This window comes from Dermacentor albipictus, chromosome 1 (assembly GCF_038994185.2).
Source record: "Dermacentor albipictus isolate Rhodes 1998 colony chromosome 1, USDA_Dalb.pri_finalv2, whole genome shotgun sequence".
Classification (NCBI taxonomy): domain Eukaryota; kingdom Metazoa; phylum Arthropoda; class Arachnida; order Ixodida; family Ixodidae; genus Dermacentor; species Dermacentor albipictus.
This window is the reverse complement of record NC_091821.1, coordinates 307,495,637-307,520,237: the sequence shown is the minus strand read 5'-3', so window position 1 is coordinate 307,520,237 and position 24,601 is coordinate 307,495,637. Positions and strand designations below refer to the sequence as shown.

The following is a 24,601-nucleotide window of genomic DNA, read 5'->3' as shown; positions in this document are numbered from 1 at the left end:
CGGTAGAACTTAAACATCAATAAGTGTTCCTTATCAATAACATAAATCAATAACATAATAAAATAACATAATAACATAAATACATATACACATCAATAACATAAATACACATATAATTAGATACATTGTACAGGTGTGTCGCAACTATCGTCCTAGTACAGAAAATATATCAGACTTTAACAATGAAAAGCCAAGACACAGAGTAAGAGGAAACCAACTGGGATCAGACCGGCAGGATTTTTAGTCTGTGTTAAGGAAAACATTTTTGAGCATTTTTCTGAAAATGTGCACTGAGGTAGCAGTAACGAGCGCTTCAGCAATTTCCGGATATTCGTTGAGAAGGTCTGGTATCATAAAGCTTAGTTTTTGATCGCCATATTTTGTACGAGAACGTGGCCTGGGTATTAAATTCTTTCGTAGGCAGTACGGACCAGGTTTCGCTTGATATTTGGTTTGAATAGGTGTTGTTTGGTGCTGATGCAATATTTCCAGGGCCAAGTTGTATTTATACAATTTATGAATAGGCAGTATTTTATTAGATTTAAAAAAGGGTGTAGTGTCTTCAGAAAGTTCTAAATTTCCGATTGCACGCACCGCTCGCTTTTGCAAACAAAAAAGACTGTCTAGGTTGGTCTTAGTCGTTGTTGACCATACTAAGAAACAGTAACGTAGCCGGGAATGAAATAGCGCGTAGTATATCTGCCTTTTCACCGCGGACGGGATATAATATCTCACTTTATTTAAGATTCCAACAGCTCGCCCTAGCTCACTTCAGAGCTTGTCAACGTGAGGCGTCCATGAGAGGTTTTCTTGAAATGTCACCCCCAAAAATCTAACTGATACAGATTGTTCGATGGTAACGTTTTGAAATTTTAAATCCAAGTTTATAGTCGGGTGGTGTCCTCGCGGCCGGAAGAGTAAGTATTTCGTTTTGCTGATGTTTAATCGAAGTCTGTTAGATTGAAGCCACAAATCCAGACCTGTTAGCCATTCGTTAGCTCGATGAAATACCTCTCTTTCATGAGCACCTGTGAAGAATACATTCGTATCGTCTGCGTATAAAATTGACTTTGTATTTTTGTTAATGTTTACAATATCGTTAATGTATAATAAAAATAACGTTGGTCCTAGTAATGATCCCTGTGGTACGCCAAATTTTACAACTTTTAAGTCCGAATTTACGCCATTTATGCATGTGAATTGAGCTCTCGAAGTTAAGTAGCTTTTTATCAAAGACCAAGCTTTACCCCGTATTCCATACAATGGCAATTTCTTTAAGAGCACATCGTGTTGGACACAGTCAAAAGCTTTTCTAAAATCCAGAAATATTCCCAGGGTAACTATTTTCCTTTCGATGTTGTCTAGTATGTGCTCCTTTATTTCAAGAAGGGCACTTTCAGACGACTTGTTTTTTCTAAACCCGAATTGTTCGCTTACTATGATATTGTTTGCCGTCAGAAAGCCAGAAAGTCTTTTATGTATTATGTTCTCCGCTATCTTTGCAAAGATAGGAAGCACTGATATTGGTCTGTAATTGTTCTTGTCTTTAACGGAACCACCTTTATGTATTACGACAACACGGGCTAGCTTCATTGCGTCTGGGAACACTGCGGTTGAAAGAATAAGGTTGAGAATGTGCATAAGCGGGATGCTTACCATCGGCGCGACAGCTTTCAGTGGTCTAGCTTTAATATCGTCAGCTCCAGCGGCACAATCGTTTTTCAAAGCCAATATGATATCAGTTATCTCATATTGATCAGTGGGTGACATAAATATAGTATTTTGACAATGTGTTTTCACAAAATGTTCACAAGGCATTTTGGCGCGGTCATCTGCCGAAGCACCCACATTAATAAAATGTTCGTTAAACAAGTTTGCGACCTCAATGTCACTCATGAACTCACTTTCATACAAAACACGTTTTGGCGAACGTGTCTTTCCTGTAATATCCCGGATCGCTTTCCATACAAGACGAGAATTTCCCACAATTTCAGAAAATTTTTTCATGTAGAAATCTCGTTTTGCTTTTTTGATATCAGCACTTAATTTGTTCCTCACTTTCTTAAATATTTGAAGATCACCTTCACATCTCGTGTCTAAAAACTTCTGTAAAAGTCTCTGCCTTTGTTTAATTCTGGTGTATAATTCATGTGATATCCAAGGTTTTCTTGTTTTTTTGTGTTTTTTAGGGGCTTTTAGCGGAAAGGAGGCATTGTAGGCAGAAGAAAAACACTTCAGAAAGACATTATAAGCAACATTTGGATCGTTTTCTTTTATGACACTATCCCATTTCTGTTGTTCCATGAGTTCTTTAAACTTTAACATGTTTTGTTCCGAGTAGTCTCTAACCAGTGTTTCTTTTACTAATGTACGCTTTTGTTTCGATGGTATTAGACAGTAAATTGGTAAATGATCGGTAAGGTCACAAGTGATTACACCTGACTTCACTTCATCAGGGCAAAAGCTTGTAATGCACAGGTCTAATATTGTTTCAGTACTTGAGGTGACACGGGTAGGCTCGTTAATTACATTTGTACAACCATACGATTCGAAAAGTTCTCTGAAATGCAAGAAGGTAGCATTATTTTCAGAAGCATCTATATTAAAGTCGCCGACAAAAACACATTCACGGTTGATTTCAATACTGCGCACAAATACTTCTTCTGCAAACTGCATAAATTTACTTATACACCCAGATGGCGGGCGGTACACGACAGCAAGAATTATGTTGAAGCAGTGAATAAAAACACATTCTAAATTTTCGTTCACAATATTATAATTTGGTGGAATTTGGTAAGGCAGATCCGAACGGACATACAGGGCAACGCCACCTCCACGCTTCAATGAACGACAGGCTGACACACAGTCATATCCAGGTAGTAAAAAACAGTCATCCGGTGTGAACCATGTCTCACTAAAGCAAATGAAATCGAATTCATGGTTTAGGCTCGATAAAAATAAGGTAACCTCATCAAATTTATTTCGCAAGCTTTGGCAGTTCAAATGAAATATTGAAAGATTTTGCTCATCCTTCAGCTGCACAGTATGATAAGCGATATCTGACATGAATGGTGTGGCGCTTTCATGCAAGTATAGCAGAGGACTATGCTATCATTTCAGGTTTGCAAGATCGTCCTTATCACGGACAACAATTGCACGTGCGCCGGTCTTTTTTCTTACAAGTACTTTTCCATTCGTGTGCCAAACGAACGCGTAGCCAGATTCCTTCGCCCAGCATTTTGCACTTGCCAGAAGAGTACGAGAGAAACGAGTCAGATTTTCACAGATAAACATGTTGGTATTAGCGTCTCGTAACGCCTTCCTTTTTTCCAGCCAAGCGTCGCGAATTTCTGATTTTGCGAAGCTAACAATTACGCCCCGTGTTTTACCCGGCTTAGCAGGAAGCCTGTGAATGGCTGTTATGTCACTCGAGCACAGTGGCTTAAGCTCCAGTGTCGTACCTATGTCGTTAACCTTCTTCATCAAGTCTTCGTCATCAGACTCCGCGATGCCGTGAAATTCAATGTTCAGACGACAACTGCGCCACTCTAGATTATGTATATCCAGATTGAGCTGTGCAATTTCGCTGGCCCCTTCCCCCTTCTCGAGCTGTTCAACTCGCTTCGTAACTTCCTTGGTTAACTTTTCTTGGGCAAGAAGGCGTGTTTGAGAGTCGTCAAACTTATCAGAGAGTAGTTGGACGGATGATTCGAGAGGCTCAAGCTTGGCAGACAAGGCCAGGAGAGAGTCAATCTTACTTTCCATTGCAAGAAGCCGAGTGATTAGCTCTCGATCGGACGGCTGTTCTTCACGTGCAATATGGGATTTGCTGCCACCCTTGCATGACTCACACTTCCAGGATTTATGTGCGTTTCCTTGTTTCGATTTGTGTGTATCCTCCGAAACGCCACTACAGGGTCCGAGATGAAAGACAAAATCACACTCGGAGCAGCGTATTGAAGGACAGCCGTCAGCAATAAGCTGTCAACACGCGCAGCAGCGTAACATGATGTATGCGCGATCAAGAACAGTTCCGTTGGCAGCAACAAGCATACGCAAAAAAAGAACAGAATAACACGGATAGTACGAACGCATAGACCAACAAATGCAAAATGCAAAAATGCAAAATGGCAGCAGCAGCAGCGAGAGCGCTCTTCAGAAAATAGACCTCGGGTTTACGGAATAGGGTTGTTACACCAACCTGAAAAATGGAAGTAGCGTTCGTGAGAGACGAGTTCACGTCCAGCTGCCGCTGCTGCCAAATGACTCGTTTCACTGTGAGGCCACCGCTTTTATGGCCCAGGGTGGCGCCGAGATCCCGGTGACGTCGTAGGTCAGTCAATTGCACGCCTGGTGTAGATGCGTCTGGGCATGCGCTGAGCAGCAGAATACTGGCTGGTGACGGAGGCACACTGATTTGGAATCTTGACAAGCACCAGGAAAGCCAGGACGACAGGCGCCGAAACAATGGCAGATAGCTGAAAAATGGAAGTAGCGTTCGTGAGAGACAAGTTCACGTCCAGCTGCCGCTGCTGCCAAATGACTCGTTTCACTGTGAGGCCACCGCTTTTATGGCCCAGGGTGGCGCCGAGATCCCGGTGACGTCGTAGGTCAGTCAATTGCACGCCTGGTGTAGATGCGTCTGGGCATGCGCTGAGCAGCAGAATACTGGCTGGTGACGGAGGCACACTGATTTGGAATCTTGACAAGCACCAGGAAAGCCAGGACGACAGGCGCAGAAACAATGGCAGATAGCTGAAAAATGGAAGTAGCGTTCGTGAGAGACAAGTTCACGTCCAGCTGCCGCTGCTGCCAAATGACTCGTTTCACTGTGAGGCCACCGCTTTTATGGCCCAGGGTGGCGCCGAGATCCCGGTGACGTCGTAGGTCAGTCAATTGCACGCCTGGTGTAGATGCGTCTGGGCATGCGCTGAGCAGCAGAATACTGGCTGGTGACGGAGGCACACTGATTTGGAATCTTGACAAGCACCAGGAAAGCCAGGACGACAGGCGCAGAAACAATGGCAGATAGCTGAAAAATGGAAGTAGCGTTCGTGAGAGACGAGTTCACGTCCAGCTGCCGCTGCTGCCAAATGACCTGTCAAAAATGTCAAACTCGGCCATTTTTCGTCGACTTTCCGGCAAAGAGCGAGCACGTCTTGTATGTACGAGACATACGATTCAGTAGAAGACTGAACTCAGGTAGCAAGCTATTTTCTAGCAGCCAGCTGCCGACCGGTGGGATTTCCAAAGAGGTTGCTGAGCTTATCTTTGAAAGCACCCAGCTAGAGATCTCGTGCTCGTGTGTCCGGCACCAGACACGAGGAGCTCCACCCAAGTAGAATAGGACATTCGCTAGCATAATGGTAGGGTCCCAGTGGTTTCGGATAACACGCTCATACAAGCTGAGCCAGTCCTCATCATCGACATTATCTTGGCCGGAGAATATGCCAGGATCGCTGGGATTGGTAACCGTAACGTATGTTGTTGGGGTCGCAGGAGTACAGGGAGGCGAGGTGTTGTCACCGGGAGCCATGGCGGAAAGCAGGACGGTGTGGCCGCTGCGAAGCTCCGTGTCAAGGATAGGGAACGGCACCCTCCACCAAAAGGTTACGCAAACAAAAGATTAAGACTGGAGACTATTTACAAAGTATATTTACAAAGAATAATGCAGCGCTGGCCAGTTCAGTCGACACTCGAGAGCCAGAGAGTGTTCGTCGTTTTCGTCGGGGCACGCGCATGCATTGGCCACAAGAAACACGCAATATGCATGTATCAGTATTTAAGCACTGGTAGGGGCCATGCCTTGACATCTCTTTATGTTTTCAACTCACTTAACACATTTTCTTGTAATAAAAAAAATTCTTACATTGCTCTGACAGTATCATGTTGTCATTGCACACAAAAGAGAATTCAATAATGAGTCTTTTGACACAGCACCAGCAAAGTAATAATCCAGTGACTAGATTTGCAGTTACATTGTGGTTTTTTCACAGCACTTGTGGTGAACTACATGTGCTGTCTGCTACTGACATTTACCAAGGAAATAGAAACTGTTCTTCATTGAGAGCTAATGCCATGTAGTCAACATCACGCCATTTGTCTGCAGTCTGACTCCACTCCAGAGGAACGTGCCATGGCACGTCTGATAGACCGTCCGGGGGTGCAGAAAGTCATTCAGGAGTTCAGGGGTGCCAACACTGACTGGAAAGAGTGGCTGCCGAAGATCTACGATGCCTGGGACAAACGCAAGGAAAAGTGTTTTCTTTTTTCTAATGAATTGGAAACACCAGTCACACCATCTGTGATTGAAGCTAAAGAAGAATGTGAGAAACATTTTGAACCTGAAGACAGGAACACCACTAAGCCAACGATGAGAACTAAAGCAGTGCCTCAGGGTGCCAAGGTTGTATCCACATGTGCCTCCAAACCCGAGTTGAAAAAGAAAGTCTTGCAGGGAGCTGGCAAAATTATGTCCAAGGAAAAACCAGACAAACAATCCAAAGGGTAGGTCTAAAGGTCTTCTTCACTGTGCGTGCTCATCAAAACCATTATATGCATGGCAGTGTTTAAAGGAACACTATACATGGGTAATAATATAGGTGGCCTGGTAAATTGCACTTCTGCATTAGGAGAAAGGTCAGTATTAGTATGGACAGAAGCCTGGTAAACCAGAAATAACACGAAAAACGATATACAGGTGGCGAAACCACCCTTACGCTCCTGCGTTAGCTCTCTTTATTGTCATGGATTTTGACAACTGCATCTCTTTGGGACTAGGTAATAGTTCTTTGACAAACAGGGTGTGCATTGCATTCCAATGTAACAAAGCATTCAACTTGGCAAGTTTTGTGAATATTTTGTGCACAGTGTGGCTTAAACTTGTGAGGTACTTTGAAATCCAGGACTTCACACTGATGTTCTGATGCCATGGTTTGGGAGCAAAATATTAAGAAATGCATATTCACCTTCACTTTCTCTGTTAGCAAGCAATATTATTCTGCCAAATGAATGAAAATAGAGTCTTGAAAGAATACTTTACCGGTCTAAACTGAGTTAGTGTTTTCTCTTTTGTTCATTTATTTAAAAGTCTGCCTCCCTGCAGCATAAAACATGTGAAGCATGTGTGTTATATATGCACATATACTTTGCTGTGTTTGATGAAGCCCAAGAGGGATCTATGATGGGAACCATAGGGCCACCGATGGTAGAAAGTGGGTGGCTTAAGTGCAGCCTTGATCAGCACACTGTGGAACAACTTCACAAGAGGTGCGGTAGATCTGTGAGGGCAGCTGAGCAAGGGCAGAAGGTCACGCTGAAGGCAGGTTGCACCTCTCATTGTTGGGTTAGTTAGCTCCATAGACATTACAATTACCATAGGTGCCGACTACGGGGGGTCTGGGACCCAAGCCCCCTCCAGAGTTATCCCCCATCCCGGGCGATGCCAAAGCCACCCCCCCCCCCACCAGACACATGTAAAGTGCCATTACCAGAGCTTTATCAACCACTCCATTTGAAGTTTATTTTGACTTTCCTCGACCTTTTGACCTGAAATTTTACTGGGGCTACTAGCTTACTGCATCATTGTTGGAGCAGACATGCAGGATTTTAATTCATATTGCGCTTTATTTCTGCAAATCCTGACAATAGGAGGATACACGCATTAGAATCCATTAGCAGCAGCTGCCTTATCCATATTTTCTCACTTCAACATTGTTTTAAACTTTCACTGTGAACACCATGCACATATACAATATATTTAAGTATACACACAGGACAAAGTTTATTATATCTTTGAAAGAGATGTAGGCAGTGAATTAAAAATTATTTCTAAAAGTATGGATAGCCTATACTTAAGAGAATGAAAATGTTGCTGTGTGTTCACCATGCTTCAAATTGGTTTGCGTGCTTTATTGGCCATGAAAAAAACCTATAGACTTCAGTGACCCCTTCGGCAGAGTCTTTTATCAGTGGCGTGGGAAATGCACATGAATGTTGTGTGTCTCAGTATTGCTTCTCTTTCCATTGCACAATGGTAACGACTCAAAATATATATATTTCTAATAATTTACATTTATTAGGGATGGAAACATCGTCAGTTGCATGCAAAGGTCACAAATGAATGCTGGGTGTCCCAATTAGTTACATGCACCAGGATTGAAGAAAAGAGCAATGCGTTACTCAAAGAAAACCTTGTGCATATTGTTTTCAGTACAGTGCAGTATCTGACATTAATTTTTTGTTACTGATATTTGATTAGGTAATTGTAATTATGAAATTGACTTCATATTTTCTGCTGATCCTAGCATAGTGCACGATGTAGAAGTGATAGGTAGGGTAAAGTGCAGTGATCATAAATTAGTGAGGGCTAGGATTCACCTCAATTTGAAGAGAAAAAAAGCAAAATTGGTCAAGAAGAAACAGGTCAACCTAGAGGCAGTAAGGGTAAAAGCAGACAAATTCAGGCTGGTACTTGCAAACAGATATGCAGCCTTAGAACAAAGAGATGATGATGACCTAGAGCTAATGAATGAAACCGTAACTAGGCTGGCTTTAGAGGAAGCAATTGAAGTAGGAGGCAAGGCACCAAGGCAACCAGTAGGCAAGCTCTCTCAAGTAACAAAGGACCTAATAAAGAAACAACAAAGAATGAAAGTGTCCAACTCAAGATAAGATAGAATTTGCATAACTGTTAAAACTGATCACCAAGGTGAAAATAAGTGATATTCGAAACTATAATGTGACAAAGACTGAAGAAGCCGTAAAAAATGGATGCAGCCTGGAATCAGTGAGAAAGAAACTTGGCATAGGACAAACCAAGATGTACGCACTGAAAGATAAGCAGGCTAATATCATCAGCAATCTGGAAGATATAGTAAAAGAAGCAGAAGAATTCTACACTGACCTGTACAATATCCAGAGGAATCAGGATACTTCAATTAGAAACAGTAATGAACAGGATACAAAAACTCCTCCTATAGCTAGTGATGAGGTCAGAAGGGCCTTGCAAGACATGAAATGAGGAAGAGTGGCAGAAGAAGATGGAATAACAGTCGATTTAATCAAAGATGGAGGAGACATAATGCTTCAAAAACTGGCGGCTCTTTATACAAAGTGTCTATTGACTGCAAGGGTTCCAGAAAACTGGAAGAATGCAAAAATTATGCTAATCCACAAAAAGTGAGATGTTAAAGAATTGAAAAATTATAGGCCTATTAGCTTCTCCCAGTATTATATAAAATATTTACCAAAATAATCTCTAATAGAATAAGGGCAACACTGGACTTTAGTCAACCAAGGGAACAGGCTGGCTTTAGGAAGGGATACTGTACAATGGGTCACATCCGTGTGATTATTCAGGTTATCGAGAAATCCACAGAGTACAATAAGCCTCTCTATATGGCTTTCATAGATTACGAAAAGGCATTTGATTCAGTAGAGATACCAGCAGTCATAGAGGGATTACGTAATCAAGGCATACAGAATGCTTACGTAAATATTTTGGAAAATATCTAGAGGTTCTACAGCTAGCTTAATTCTACAAAAGAAAAGCAGGAAGGTACCTATAAAAAAGGGGTCAGACAGGGAGACACAATCTCTCCAATGCTATTCACTGTGTGCTTGGAAAAAATGTTCAGGCTATTAAACTGGAAGGCTTAGGAGTAAGGATTGACGGCGAATATATCAGCAACCTTCGGTTTGCAGATGACGTTGTTCTATCAGCAACAATGCAGACAAGTTAGAACAAATGATTGAGGACCATATCAGCGAGTCTAAGAGTTGGGCTGAAGATTAATATGCAGAAGACAAAGGTGATGAATAGCCAGGCAAATGAACAAGCGTTCAGGATCGCCAGTCAGCCTCTAGAGTCTGTGAAGAGTATGTTTACCTAGGTCAAATAACCACAGGGAACCCTGATCGTGAGAAGGAAATTCATAGAAGAATAAAAATGCGTTGGATCACATACGGCAGACATTATCAGCTCCTGACTGGAAGCTTACCATTATCATTGAAAAGGAAGGTGTACAATCAGTGCATTTTACCACTGCTGAAATATGGGACAGACTTGGAGACTGACAAAGAAGCCTGTGAACAAGTTAAGGATCGCGCAAAGAACGATGGAAGAAAGATTGCTTGGCATAACGTCAAGAGACAGGAAGAGAACAGTTTGGATCAGAGAGCAAACGGGTATAGATGATATATTCTAATTGACATTAAGAGAAAAAAATGGAGCTGGGCAGGTCATGTAATGGACTGGTTAGATAACCGTTGGACCATTAGGGTTACAGAATGGATACCTAGAGAAGGGAAATGCAGTCGAGGACGGCAGAAGACTAGGTGGAGCTATGAAATTAGGAAATTTGCGAGCGCTAGTTGGAATTGGTTGGCACAGGACATGGGTATTGGAGATTGCAGGGAGAGGCCTTCGTCCAGCAGTGGACATAAAGTGGGCTGATGGTGGTGGTGATGATGATAATGAAGACCTACATTATACAGCAGTCAGTATAAAATTCAATGCATAGTGCTGAACTCATGATGCACTAACTGGCCCAACAGTCGAACGATTCTGCAAAAGAAGTTCATGTTGACCATGTTCCAACCTCACAAGCTTGGCATTGATGTATATGGCGGTGTGCGAATGGTAATCTTTGAGACCAAACTAAATAGGAATCAAACAGTGCCAGAAACGAATCAAACAAATGCCGGAGAGTTTTCAAATAAGGAACACCCATCTTCACTATTAAATATTTGGAGGATGCTTAAAGGGACACTAAAGCGAAACAATCAGTTTAGACTAATAAAGCATTGTTTGAGGACCCTGCAGGCAGTCACTTCAAAATAGTAGTTTGATTATGAGATGAGAAAATGAAGGTCAAAGTATCAGTATTTAATTTTCGCGCCGAAACCCCAACGCCGGTACGTCAGTATGACGTCAGGAATTCCAAAGTATGTTTTCGCATTTGGGCCATATTGACTGAGTAAAGGTTCCGGAAACTTGCTATGTTTAATATTTGGTTCCTTTAGAACACAATGTAGTCAATGTGTACCGCTGTATAAGTAAGTAGGCCCTAGAAGATGCCATCAAAATCTATGACCTCACAGCGACCAGCTGCGGGGAATTCAAGGAGGCGTCGCCACCCGTCTTTCGTTCGTGCACTTTTTCTGGCTTACCAAGCGTCTTATTGTGCTAGGAGTGGTGTTTTTAGTGTTGTAGAAAGGTAATTTACTGGTGCAGAAGAAGTCATTTTTCTCTTTAGTGTCCCTTTAAGCTTTGCCTTTAAGAGTGGAACGCGGTAGCATTAAAAGATCCCTGACTGTTTCTCAGGCTTCCCGGCAACTGCAGCGTATGTAACCGTAATGTTTACTGGGAAACGCTCGCGGTGAACACTGCACACGAAGGTGGGCTTTCTGGTAGATATGGAGCTTCTTGCGTGGGCCGCAATGCAGCGGAGGTGAGCACCATCTGGAAGCGTTTCAAGGAAACGGGCGCACCGCTTTGTGGCCTCCAAAATATTTGCGTGCCAGCACAAGCAAATGGCAGATGCCGTGGCCGGTCTATGAAGGATAGAAATGCTGGAAAAGGAGTTTGAGTTTTCGCGTGATAGAACTACGTATGTTTTCTCGTATATTCAAATTACAATCCAATACTATCATGTCTATAGGTTGTGTGTAAGTTGTACTTTACGACTTTTCTACATATTTTAGCTTGAGAAATTCAATTCAGTAACTTCCTTGTGCCACATGGAGAGCCTGGGTTTGGGTGGTTCGAAAATCTTTTTGACGAAATGGTGTCCGACGCTGGACACTGGACGCTGATGCCTTCAGCTGATTTTTTGCAACACGGGGGCCTTGAACACTATCGCGTTAATAAAATTATGTGTTCGCATCAAATATTTACACCATTAGCAAAAGGATTGTTTGTTATAGCATAAATGGAGCATCAGAATACAACAAGCAGTTTGTTTGCATAGATAGGACTTTTCAAAGAGTGCAAATGACTGCTGTACAGCCAGTAAAGCTTGGCTCCTCGTTGATGTTCTAAAATATTTGAAAACGATTTGAAAAATATTCGCATTTATATATAGTGACTGTTTTATTTGTTATTCGAAAGTTTAAAATATTCGCACAGTCCTGGGTGAATCTAATAATAGCAACAATTCGGAGTAGTATCCGTCATGTGGCATGTAAGCTATCCATAGTAGAGTGTTCGCTGCACGTGAGTCTACAAATGCAGTCTGCCTTGTGTTTCAGCCTTCCAGTTCAGAGCCCTGACAGAGTGCAGAAGCTTTTCATTAAGATGGCAGCAGAGAAAGTGTCCAACAAAGAATCGCCGCCCAGGTTTGTTTGAAACTGATTACTCTTAGTCCTGCAATCCTGTGAACAATTTATATATATTGTCACGAGCATAACAGTTGGCTGTGTAGTGGGTTTGCTGCTTCTACAGAAGCTGCCGACGACGAAGATGCACTCTCAGTGAAGGTGTCGGACGGGAACTGTCTGCTTCCACTAAATTAAACTCGATAGTTTTCGTCATATATATAGTAATGTGACTGTGTGTGTACACATGCACATTGTGTACATACATACATTGTGTGCGTGCATGTGTGTATGAAGTAGCCAGAAAATAAATTTTTCTGTGTTGTTGACCTCAGCACCATGAAGGCATGAAAATGCAGCGCAATGGTGCAGGATTGGTTGTGGCTAAAAGATGACAAGCGTTTGTAAGTACCCCTATAGCAGATCAAATCTAAGAGCCAAAGTTGCAAGGTTGCATGCCGATAGTTAAGTATGTCCAGAAGCAAAAACTGTTGTGCTTTGCCAGGACAGGTAGTGGGTGTGGTAGTGTTTCATGGCATTGCACTGATATTAGCAAAACTCAGAATGAGTGCAAAAAAAAAAGTTGAAAAAAAAAACAGGCGACAGGTAGGGTGCTATACTTCCATCTCTTCCCTTTATCAAGCAAGGAATTGCTTTTCTTGGTTCGTTGTGTCTGAAATGAGCTGTGCCTTTTGTTTTTGTGACTTGTTGCTGTTCACGGAGCATAAAACTATTTTAGAGGCATCACATTGCTGCAAGCTATTCTTGTAGATTGAAGAAGGTGCCAGCAAGGGGATGAAGATGACGATCGAAGAAGCACGCGTGTGATTGTTGTTCTGCCATCTCGGCTTCTTTCTGTTATATATTACATAAATACATTTTCCCCGTTGTTTTGCCTAGTCCTATCCCTGTCACGTTTTTGGTCGAGTTGCGGGGTATCAACTCGATACAATGGAGCTCCGCAGCGGCCGACACCTGGCTCTTCCCACAACGACAGAAGAGACGGTTCCCACTGCAACAGTGGCAACATCAATGGTTGTCATAGCCCAACCAAGAGACCTAGTCACATTTGACTGATGACATCGACATTGAAGAGTGATTCATCTACGAGTGCGCAAGTAAGAACAACCAATGGGTTGATATGGATGAATGGTATGTTGGCCAACATCCTATTTTATCGTCAAGGGACAGCAAGGGTGTGGTTGCAGAATCACAGAGAGGAAATCGGAAGCTGGGATACCTGCAACGAAAAGATGCATGCTCTGTTTGGCAAGTCTCTTGGTTGAAAGATTGCGGCAAAGGAGCTAGCATCATGTGCCCAAACATAAATGGAATCCTACCTGTCTTACATACAGGATGTGCTGGCCCTTTGCCACAAAGTGAATGATGGTACAGCAGAGTTCGAAAAAGTTGGGCACGTCTTAAAAGGGATAGCGAATGCTACGTTCAATCTGATAATCTGCAAGGATTGTGACACGGTCGATCCCATCATTCAGGAGAGCAAGCATTTTGAAAATGTCAAAAGCTCATCAGTTCACTCGACTTCCCCACATGGCAGCAACATCGTCTTGCGAAGACATATCTGCACAACAGCTGCCGCTAACCATGGAACATGTAACGAAGATCATACGGCACGAATTTGAGGCGATGTCTCCTGCTTCCCATGCTCCCATGCTTGTGAGTCCAGCTCCACCAGCTCTACTTGTCCAAGCAGTCGTTCATCAGGAGCTATCCAATGTTGGCCTAGACTCTGTGTGCTGTCGCTCCCTCCCACCGAACTGACCGTTTCCCAATTTCACATGTCCGAGGCCAGAGGCTACGTCCCCATAATCTGGCCGAGTGAAGGACTGCTGAAAACCAGCCCATTTGCTTTAATTGCCATCGGATTGGTCATGTCGCCTGCTTTTGCCATAACTGGTGGCTTTGGCCTCATGTGCCCTATCCTTCTAACCGTCACCCTGAGACCGATCTTGACCACTTCCAGCCTTACCGTGAGTCACCTCAGGCTAATGGTGATGACACTCCGACCATGTCATACCATTGTTCATCATCTCCGCGTGGTCCCCAGTCCCGTTCACCGTTATCTCATCACCCATCATCTCGCTCCACACAATTTTGCCGCCCTCCATCTCGAATAGGACTCCTACCCCTGGAAAACTAGACGGTGCAACTCCCGGAAGTAAAGCTGCACTGACGACTTGCTTGCGAAATCCTCTGACCACATTGCCGACTAGATGCAACTTAATTGATGTTAAAGTGGACGGTACACTTGTCGCTTCTCTTGTTTACACGGGGTCACATATCTCAGTGATGCATTTGAAGTTTCGTCGCAACTTACGAAGGTCATCATGCTACCCACGTTACATCTCATCCAAGTCACTAACGGCGGAACATTTCCCATCCTTGGTATGTGCTCAGCACCAATAAGTATTGCCGGCTGCTGTACAACTGTATTAGTTGCTGTGCTCGAGCATTGCTCCCGTCAACTCATCCTATGCACGGACTTTCTATCTGCGCACTCCACCCTTGATTGTGGAACTGGCTTGCTTTAGCTTGACTTACCTTGCTACTATGACATTCCAACCACCCATCAACCGGGTTTGTGTTCTGTGGATTACATCCACCTGGAACCTCAATTCGTTACATATGTGGACCTAATGTCTCTCCCTTCTATTCCCGATAGTGATTACATGTTGACTCCCATTGTTGACTTTATTGGCCAGTACTGTCACTGTTCTCATACCATTCTCACCATTACTAATAACCGCGCATCCCTTCCCATCTTGAACTTCAGCTGGTGCACGCAGCTTATTCTAAATGGCATGTCTGTGGCCAACGTCTCTTCTATCAAAGAGTATGCCGTTTCCGCATTAGTTACCGGTGATACTTCGCTCCCCACTGCATTCCCCACCTCAGACCGTACAGTCGATCATGATATTGCAAAGATGATCGCACCCGACCTCGTTTCAGCATAGGCTGCCGACATCGGCACATGTTGATGCCTTATCGCGACATCTTTGACTTGATGACCACCCTTTGGGCCAGACATCTGCCCTCACTCACCATATCCATACTGGAGATGCCAGCCCCTGCAGAAGATGTTGTTACCATGTGTCCCATGTTGAACAGCAAGTGATTCAGTGTAAGGTTGAAACAATGCTCGCTAAAGATGTCATTGGACCTACCTGCAGTCCCTGGGCATCACTGGTTGTTTTAGTAAAGAAGAAGGATTGCAGCTGGTGCTTCTGCGTAGATTACCGTCACTTGAACAGTCACTTGAAGGGATGTCTACCATCTGCCGTGAATCGATGACGCCCTCAATGGTCTCCTCGAGTCTACCTACTTCTCCTTCATTGACCTACGGTCAGGATACTGGCAGATTTCTGTAGATGACCTGGACCACAAAAAGACCTGAATTGTCACACCGGATGGACTTTTTGAATATTAATGTGATGCCATTAGGCTTGTGTAATGCCCCAGCAACATTTGAAAGGATGATGGAGCTACAAGTGGTCCGCATGCCTTTGTTATCCAGATGATGTCATAGTTTTCTTGCCGACATTTGAGAGCCACCTTACACACCTGTCGGTAGTTCTTTATGCTTTCAGGCAAGCAGGCCTACAGCTAAACTCATCAAAATGCAGTTTTGGCCGTCGTGAAATCACTGTGCTAGGCCACCTTGTCAGTGTCCATGGCATACAGCCTGATCCCAACAAAACTCATGTTGTCAGAAATTGGTCAGTGCCACGTTCGGCCAAAGACATCCGAAGCTTTGTCAGCCTATGTTCTCATTTTTAATGCTTTAAGAATTTAATCAACATTGCCCGTCCCTTAGTGCAGCTCCTGAAGAAAGATGTACTATTTTTGTGAAGTCCTGAACAAGCCGATGTCTCTTGCACACTCACTAGCTTACTTATCACCCCCCCCCACTGCTCATCTTGGCCCATCTTAATCCATCCACAGCCACTGAAGTTTGCATCAATGCCAGCATACACGGCATCCGCGCTGTCCTTGCCCAGAAGCAACAAAGACAAGACCACACCACCTATGCCAGTCAACTCCTCTCCCCTTCAGAGTGCAAGTCTTCGACAACTGAGCGGGAATGCCTCGCTTTGGTTTGGGCAGTCACAAAATTTCGACCATGCTTGTTTGACCGCATGTTTTCGGTCATCACAAACCACCATGCGCTATGCTGGTTTTCCTCCCTTAAAGACCCCACTGGACGACTTGGTTGCTGGGCATTGAAGCTTCAGGGGTATACTTTTGATGTAATTTACAAGTCCGGCCGAATGCACCAGGATGCCGACTGCCTCTCCTGTCATCCCTTAGATCCTCCAGACTCTGCTGCCCATGATGCCAACGCATGTGTCCTCGCCATCTTCGACTTTAGCGATATCCAGAAGGCACAGCTCAATGATGCAGACTTGCGCTCCATAATCCATCATCTATGCTCTCAACACTTTGACCCCATCTCTCCAGTTGTTTGCCCTCCGTGATGGTATTCTCTACGGACGCAGTACTAACTCCAACAACTACACAATGCCCCAACCGCTGGACATCTCGGAATGTCATGTACATACGACTGGGTGTGGCGGCGGTTTTTCTGGCCAGACCTTTACTGTTCTGTATGTCGGTACGTTGCTGGTTGCGAGTCCTGCCAGTGCCACAAATGCCTGTCCTTGTTGCTCGCTGGTCCACTTCAGCCTAGCGAAATCTCAACTGTCCCATTCTACTCGATCTGGTTAGACCATTTCCGACTTCTTTTACTAGAAACAAGTGGATTGCCGTAGCAATTGACAACGCCATACGACATGCCATCACCCGGGCACTACCGACAAGCTGTGCCACTGACGTTGCAGACTTTCTGCTTCACAATGTCATTCTCCATCAAGTGCCATGACAGCTGCTGACCAAGTGCAATGTTTCATTTCTTTCTGAAGTCATTGACAACATCCTTCGTTCGTGTTCCATATGTCGCAAGCTAACCACAGCCTACCATCTGCAAACAAATGGACTTACCGAGTGTCTTGATCACACGCTGATCAAGATGCTCTCTATATAGGTTTTCACAGATCATTATTATTGGGACAGCAATTTGCCTCTTGTGACGTTCGCATAGAAGTCATCCCGCCATGACACTGCCGGCTTTCCTCCATTCTACCTGTTGCTTGGCCGCCACCCAATGCTGCCCTTTGAGACTCTCCTGCCATCGGATACCTACATTTCTACAGAATATGCCCACGATGCTACTGCTTGGTCTCGGACAGCTCACCAAATTACATAGGATCGTCTCTCTGCCTCGCATATATCCGAAAAGGCCTGCTATGACAGCCAGAACAGACCTGTTCACTTCTCTCCAGGCTCTTTGGTCCTTACTTGGATGCCGTCCCACCATGTGGGTCCATCTTCGAAGCTTCTGTCTCACTACTCTGGCCCCCATAATGTTCTGCGCCAGCTCAGTGAAGACGCATACTAGATCACCCCAGTGGACGGTAGCTTGTCATCATCCATACCACCTAGTGATATCATGCACATCGCCCGTTTGAAACCCTACTTCTCTGACAACAGCCCTTCCTTTCCCTAGGCACCGAGACGGTGCGCCCACCAGCAGGGGTCATATGTTACAAGCCACTTCCGTACATTGTAGAAGGTGCCAGCGAGGGGATGAAGATGACCATCTAAGAAGCACTTGTGTGGTTGTTGTTCCGCCATTGCCATCTCGGCTTTCTGTATATATGACGTAAATACTTTTCTCTTTTGTTTGGCTGGTCTTATCCCCGTCGCAATATGATAAATGGAAGTGTAACGCCCTACTGTCTCCTTTTTTTTTTACTTTTCTAACTCATTCGGAGTTGCACTAATGTCAACACAACATCATAGCTTTGCCAGGCATTCAAGTTCAATAGTTGGTAATGGCATGAAAGAACATAGAGTAGGTAGTAAGGGTTAGGAAAAAACTTACCGCAGACTCTCATCTATGGCACTCAAGACCATGAGTATTTTCTGCCAATGGAAGAAATGCAATCATCCATAAGTCGTTCTATAGCACCATTCTAGTTCCGATGCCTTAGCTGCACTCTGCTGATGCTGCATGGAATGTTTATTGTGCACAGCAACTAGGAAGGACATGCACTTGCGTTGCAGTCTTTTGTTCACTCCTAGTTCCATTTCTTTGGATTACTAAAAGAATGATCCCCCATAAAATGCAGTTATCAGTTGCAGCTAGATGTGAACAGCTTTTCACAGTGCATCCTTGAATAACTTTCTGGAACAAACATTTTAAGGTACAAACTAGGGGTATCAAAATTGTTTGTGGCACATTAAAAACTGCAGTACACAAAGATAAGCAATATGCTGATTGACCTGTGAAATTAATGTGCTTAAACCTCAAAATAATTGGCACCTTTAACAAATATACTGCCATTGTAACTTTGTGGTCAGTACAACACCAGTACAATATGCTCGCATAGACCTCAGTGCCTTTTGTTTAGAATAATTGTGGTTCATGATTGATGATTTTCTTCTCCAGGCCATGTGCTACACCCATGCTAATTTGCCATGTGACAAACATGCCAAAGTGTGCTTGGTGTCATAATTGATGGATTACGACAAAGTGCAGGCATCTAATTACACAAGACAAAGGGACTGTGATTGCAAATGTTCTTTTCTGTGAAAATGCACGAAGATGAGTGTCCGTTCCGTGTTGTATCAGAAAAGGGCTGCTGGCAAGAATCGGTAGCTTGCTTTTTACAGGTGAAGCTCAAAGTTTAGCTGTCAACGACCTTTTTAGAATCGGCAGCTCTGAGCAAGTGATAGAATTTTTAAAAGACAACACTCACATGAGCTTTTCTGCCTTCTCTCTAGACATTAAAGATTTGTTTTACTTATTACCTCAAAAGGAGCTACTTCAATGCGTGGAAGGCGGCATTGACAACCACAGCGTAGTGGGCTTCCAGAATGAAGTCGGTTTAACCGCTAACCAGCTTTTAGAACTTGTAAAGCTTTACTTGTCTTCGATGTTCGCTGCTTGGAGTGACTCAACGTTTCTTGATAGAGAGAAGGCGTTGTTAGATATGGAGCTGTTTCCTGCGATTACTTCGAGTTCCTCAGACCACATCGGATTGCAGCACAGCTAATTGAGGAATGCAGAAGCAGGAAAGCGCATTCCAGAGGAGCGGCCGAGCAAACAAGTTTAAGGCAACAAGTTCACGTGCCAACAAGTTCGTGCGCCGCCGGGATTAGCAGGTGGGCATCCGACAATGGAGCATGAGCAGCCCTCCCCTTCTCCTCGTTAGAAGTGCATTGCCAGTCTGCAAGGCAAGACCGCAGAAAGCCGCCAGGTGTGACACCGCGACACGGGCGGCTACCATTGGCTGAAAGTGGCGTCATCGGAGCGGACTCTCCCATTGGTGAAACATGACGTGACTTACAGTGCTCGAAGGGTTTATAAGAAGCCTTCCAGAGAGACCTGAGCATTCTGGGACATGCCCTGATTCCCTGATTCACCTCTCTCGAACGTTTTGCCGCGGGCCGCAGCGTCCGAGTTGCTGCTGGCCCGTAATGACAGTACGTCTGTTACCTGACGCTCACCTCCCTGTATAGAATGTAGAATAAAATCCCTCCCAAGTTTGGCTTTCATCCCGAAGTCCCGTCCTCCAACCCCTACATCTGGTGGCAGCGGTGGGATCGCCTCCGAATGCATCAGCTGGTGGCAGCGCTACGGATCAACCTTCGTCGAGAAAGATCATAAGGAACCGGGAAGAACGAAGAAGAGAGAGCCTTCGTCGAAAGAGGTCCGAAGAAACTGGGAGTAGCGAAGAAGGAGCGAACCTTCGACCCAGGGTGTCCGGAGGAACCGGGAACAGCGGACAAGTGAACCGGATGGCAGGGTGCTGCAACCGTAAGTGAGCGCGTGGTTTTTTTCCTTATGATTCGCCAGACTCAAAGGTTGTGTGTTCAATTTTGATAGTTCTGGGAATCGGGAATTTGTTGCATTGTGTGTTTGCACAAATTAATTAAGGAAAACAGTTTTAACCACCTGTCGGGGCAGCTGCCATGGATCTTAGAAGGTTGACGAGGTTAGACTTGTTGTTGGTGTGCGACGATTTGGGAGTTGAGGCGGACGAACGGATGGAAACGCCAGCTATCATAAAGGCGATTAATGATAGTGGCAATGATGACAAAAGCATTGAGCTTGCTTGGGAGGTGATACAGGAGCCACGGGAGCGTGTGCGTCGTGTACGTTTGCGGGAGCGTCGTGAACTTAGGAGTGAGCGTCAGCGTGAAGAACGCGAGAATGAACGGAAGCATGAGCTTCAAGAACTTACTCTTAGGTGTGAGCGTCACGGACGTGAGAATGAACGCGAACGCGAGTATCAGGAACGTAAGCTTGAGCGTGAGCAGAAGTATCAGAGAGAAAAGGCAGCACTGATCAAGGAGATACAGCATTGTGATCAGTTATTGGCACAGAGACAACGGCTGTCTGAGAATTCTGTAGGTAGTACAGAGCGAAAGAATGAGGAAGTGTCTAGATTTTCGCCAGAAGCCGACGAAAAGAGTAGTGCCTGTGAGATTGACTGCCGATTAATAAGTGAAGGGAAAAGGCTAGCTGCTAACGATGCCTTAGTGGCAACAGAGGCCGTTAAAGGCCGCAAGGAGAGCGACGAGGTGCTGTGCCAACAGATGACTGTAGAGACAGCTAGGCCAGCTGCGAACCATTTGGCACAGTCACCGCGTGTGTGCGTCGCTGGTAATGTTAGCGAGGTTGCTAGCGAAGAAAAGGGTACTGCTGACCAGACAGAAGCGAGCACACATGTAGAGCCAGATGTGCGTGCAGAAATGAAGTGCGAGCTGGACGATGCAGTTGAGAGTAGTTCTCGGGATGGCGAGCTCCGTAGTCCACGAGAGAACAACTGCATTGTTCAGGGATCGGTGCGGCTCTCCGCCAGTCTAGATGGCCTAGATAGGGATGATTCAGTTGTTAATCATTCGGACTGTGCGCGTGAGACAGCGATCGATACCGACGGGCTGTGTGCCGATGCACAGCGTGAGCTGGGCAATGTAGTAGAGGGCAGTTCGCAAGAGTGCGAGTTGTCTAACTCGAGTAAAGCCTGCTGCATTGTTCCAGAGTCGGTTGGGCTGTCCGCCAGTCGAGGCAAAGTGAGAGTAGATTTAAATGTAAATCACTCAGACTGTGCGGGTAAGAGACCGATCCGGGCTGACGAAATGTGTACCGGCCAGCACGAGGCACGAGGCGACATGAAAGCGTGTGCAAAGAGAAAGCGCCGTAAAAAGAAGCGCGGTAAAGACCGAAAGACGGTAATTAATGTAGCGCCGCCAAAGATGGCGAGAAACCCAAATGGGCAGGGCGCGAGGAGAAGAAAGGTGCGGTCGTCACTGACGATGTTGACGCATCCAAAACGAGCGAGCCACAGGTCAAAAGGGGACCGCGAAGAATGTTCTGCACGGACGCGGACAAAGGGCACGAGGCAGTTAAGCTCCTCGTCGTTCCGTAGTTCTTTTCACAGCTCAGCGTGCAGTTCGAAGAAACGCAAGGTGGCAGGACGAGACCAGGTGGGGAGTAGCGACGCGGTCAATCGAGTTTGTGTTGAAAGCGGGGCGCGAGGACGCAAATTGGCAGGAGAGCGTAACGTCTTGGGGGAGCTGATAGTTAGTCAGTCCTTTTGTTGTTCCCCGGCAGCCAGAGTAGCTTTCAGACCACGCCCACCCCGGGTTCGACTCAAAGTATGAGTCAGTCAAAAACGTTTGAAACGGGAGGCCAAGAGCCCTTCCGTAGAAATGAAGTGTGTTGTTTTTATTTTTGAGCATCGGAAAGTTTTCGCGATTTGAGACTGAGATTTCTTTCAATATGTAAACGTATGAGCTTTGTTTGTGTTTTCGTTTGAGAAGCTCCGAGATTTGAAAGATGCGTTTTAAGTAAACCTGTAGTCTCGCGAGATGCTCATTAATGAGTAAATAGGCTTTCTTTTTTGTGTGTGTGAGTAACCTGAAGGTCAAGGTTATCGTCGAAAGGCCTATGGTAAAGCGCGTGTGTTATTTAACCTCCTTTCTTTTTAAGTGTTGAATTTTCTAAGGTTAAGCGCGTATACTTTCAGTGAGTGCATGATTTGCACTGAGAAGCGTTCTTAGTTCCATTAGCGCGTGTCCTGTGTGGACGGAGGGAAGCAGACTTTATGACTGGGTTGCTAGTGTGTGTTGAGGGCAGCCGTATTCTGACTTCTTTAGTGAGCGTGCCTGGAACGAGTTATTAAAAGACGCATTATTTTAAGGATTCTGCGGAGTGTTTAAGTCCCGCAAGTGTAAATGTTCATTTACGTCACGTGTCCTGTAGGACTTTCAGGGAAGAAACGTGAGTAAGCGTAAATGAAAAGTTTGCCTACAACGCAAGTACGCATTTTGTTTAGTGACCACAAGGCTAGTGCGCTTGTGATTACGTACTTGTGAGGTTGACCAGATTGTTCAGTGGCACCAATACGTGCGATAAGTACGCCACTGCGATAGATTGGAAACATGCTGTTCGTGTAGTTAGGCCACTTAAGTTATGGTCGGCTGTTTTCATTTGTTGTTTGCATCGTCAACGACCCTTTTGTTTTGCAACAACAATAATAGTCTGGTCTTGTGGGCAATCGAGGAGAAATGGATAGCTGTTTGGAAGGGTGGTTGGAACTGTTTTGTCAAAATTGGGGAAATAAAAGATCAGGGTTCATTTTGACTCAGTAATAGCCTGGCGAGTCAGGGGTGAAGAGCCTGCGCTTACGCGTGGTGCAGCGCTGCGTTTGGTTTGTTTGACGTATGTTCTCCAGGGCCCAGGATCCCGAGGGTTGTCAAACGAGGCTCGACCCCAGTACCCTGCAGCTTCTTTCAGCGTTCCTCATGGCCAGCGAATTGAGTTCACCGGCCATTCAGAACAACCGGGGCGAGGACGAGCTGTTAGATATGGAGCTGTTTCCTGCGATTACTTCGAGTTCCTCAGACCACATCGGATTGCAGCACAGCTAATTGAGGAATGCAGAAGCAGGAAAGCGCATTCCAGAGGAGCGGCCGAGCAAACAAGTTTAAGGCAACAAGTTCACGTGCCAACAAGTTCGTGCGCCGCCGGGATTAGCAGGTGGGCATCCGACAATGGAGCATGAGCAGCCCTCCCCTTCTCCTCGTTAGAAGTGCATTGCCAGTCTGCAAGGCAAGACCGCAGAAAGCCGCCAGGTGTGACACCGCGACACGGGCGGCTACCATTGGCTGAAAGTGGCGTCATCGGAGCGGACTCTCCCATTGGTGAAACATGACGTGACTTACAGTGCTCGAAGGGTTTATAAGAAGCCTTCCAGAGAGACCTGAGCATTCTGGGACATGCCCTGATTCCCTGATTCACCTCTCTCGAACGTTTTGCCGCGGGCCGCAGCGTCCGAGTTGCTGCCGGCCCGTAATGACAGTACGTCTGTTACCTGACGCTCACCTCCCTGTATAGAATGTAGAATAAAATCCCTCCCAAGTTTGGCTTTCATCCCGAAGTCCCGTCCTCCAACCCCTACAGCGTATGCATTGGATCCTGCCTCACGCCTCTGTTAAGCGACCTATTCCTTGCTCATTGCGATAGGATTCTGTGCACTAGTCTGAAAGGATCAATGGTTGCAAAAGTCTTTAGTTATGTCAATGATTATCTAGTATTTTTACAATGTGACAATGAATGCTTGGCTTCTGCCATGTCTGCTGTTGGTTCAATTTTTCGCGAGTGCCTCCAACCTCTTTTGTTGTGTGAAGAGCCTGCTAATAGTTCCATATCCAGATCTTGCACTTGTTTTTTTTTAAAGAGTCATGTGTGTTGGTGCTATGAGCCCCAAGGGAAGAAAGTCATTTTACCATTCTCGTCAGCGCATTCTGAACTAGTTAAGCAGCGCATCATTAATCTTTGTTTTAAAAACGTTCTTCTAAAATCAAAATCGTGTGATCACCTGGTACACAGAAGCTTCGAAAACCAATTTTTGCGCCTAAACATAGCTGACTACTCCTTGCAAATGCTGACAGACACAATGTCAACAATCGGATAAAGACTAGTCATCTAGCCACACACTGCTCGCATTGTGGCTGTAAACCCTTGTTTGACAAATCACAAACGATATCTAGGAACCCCAATCAAGTCACTAGGGAGATCGAGACATTCAAAATGATCAGAAAGGATAACTGTGTATACTGCCCATCCTTGTCACTCTCAAAAAAAAGAAATCATGTTCTTATCGTGGTAGCGGCCTGTGGTGAATGATTTCAC

General features: G+C 45.0%; 1 protein-coding gene across 2 annotated transcripts in view; it reads left to right on the top strand.

Moving 5' to 3' along the window:
- The window catches only part of Rlb1, a 36,306-nt gene that overhangs the window by 9,542 nt on the left and 2,163 nt on the right, over nucleotides 1–24,601 (top strand). For both annotated transcript variants that reach the window (XM_065438950.2, XM_065438949.2), the window contains 2 exons: nucleotides 6,110–6,507; nucleotides 12,253–12,339. In XM_065438950.2, the coding sequence (XP_065295022.2) occupies nucleotides 6,110–6,507; nucleotides 12,253–12,339 (485 nt within the window). The remainder of the gene's footprint in view (nucleotides 1–6,109; nucleotides 6,508–12,252; nucleotides 12,340–24,601) is intronic.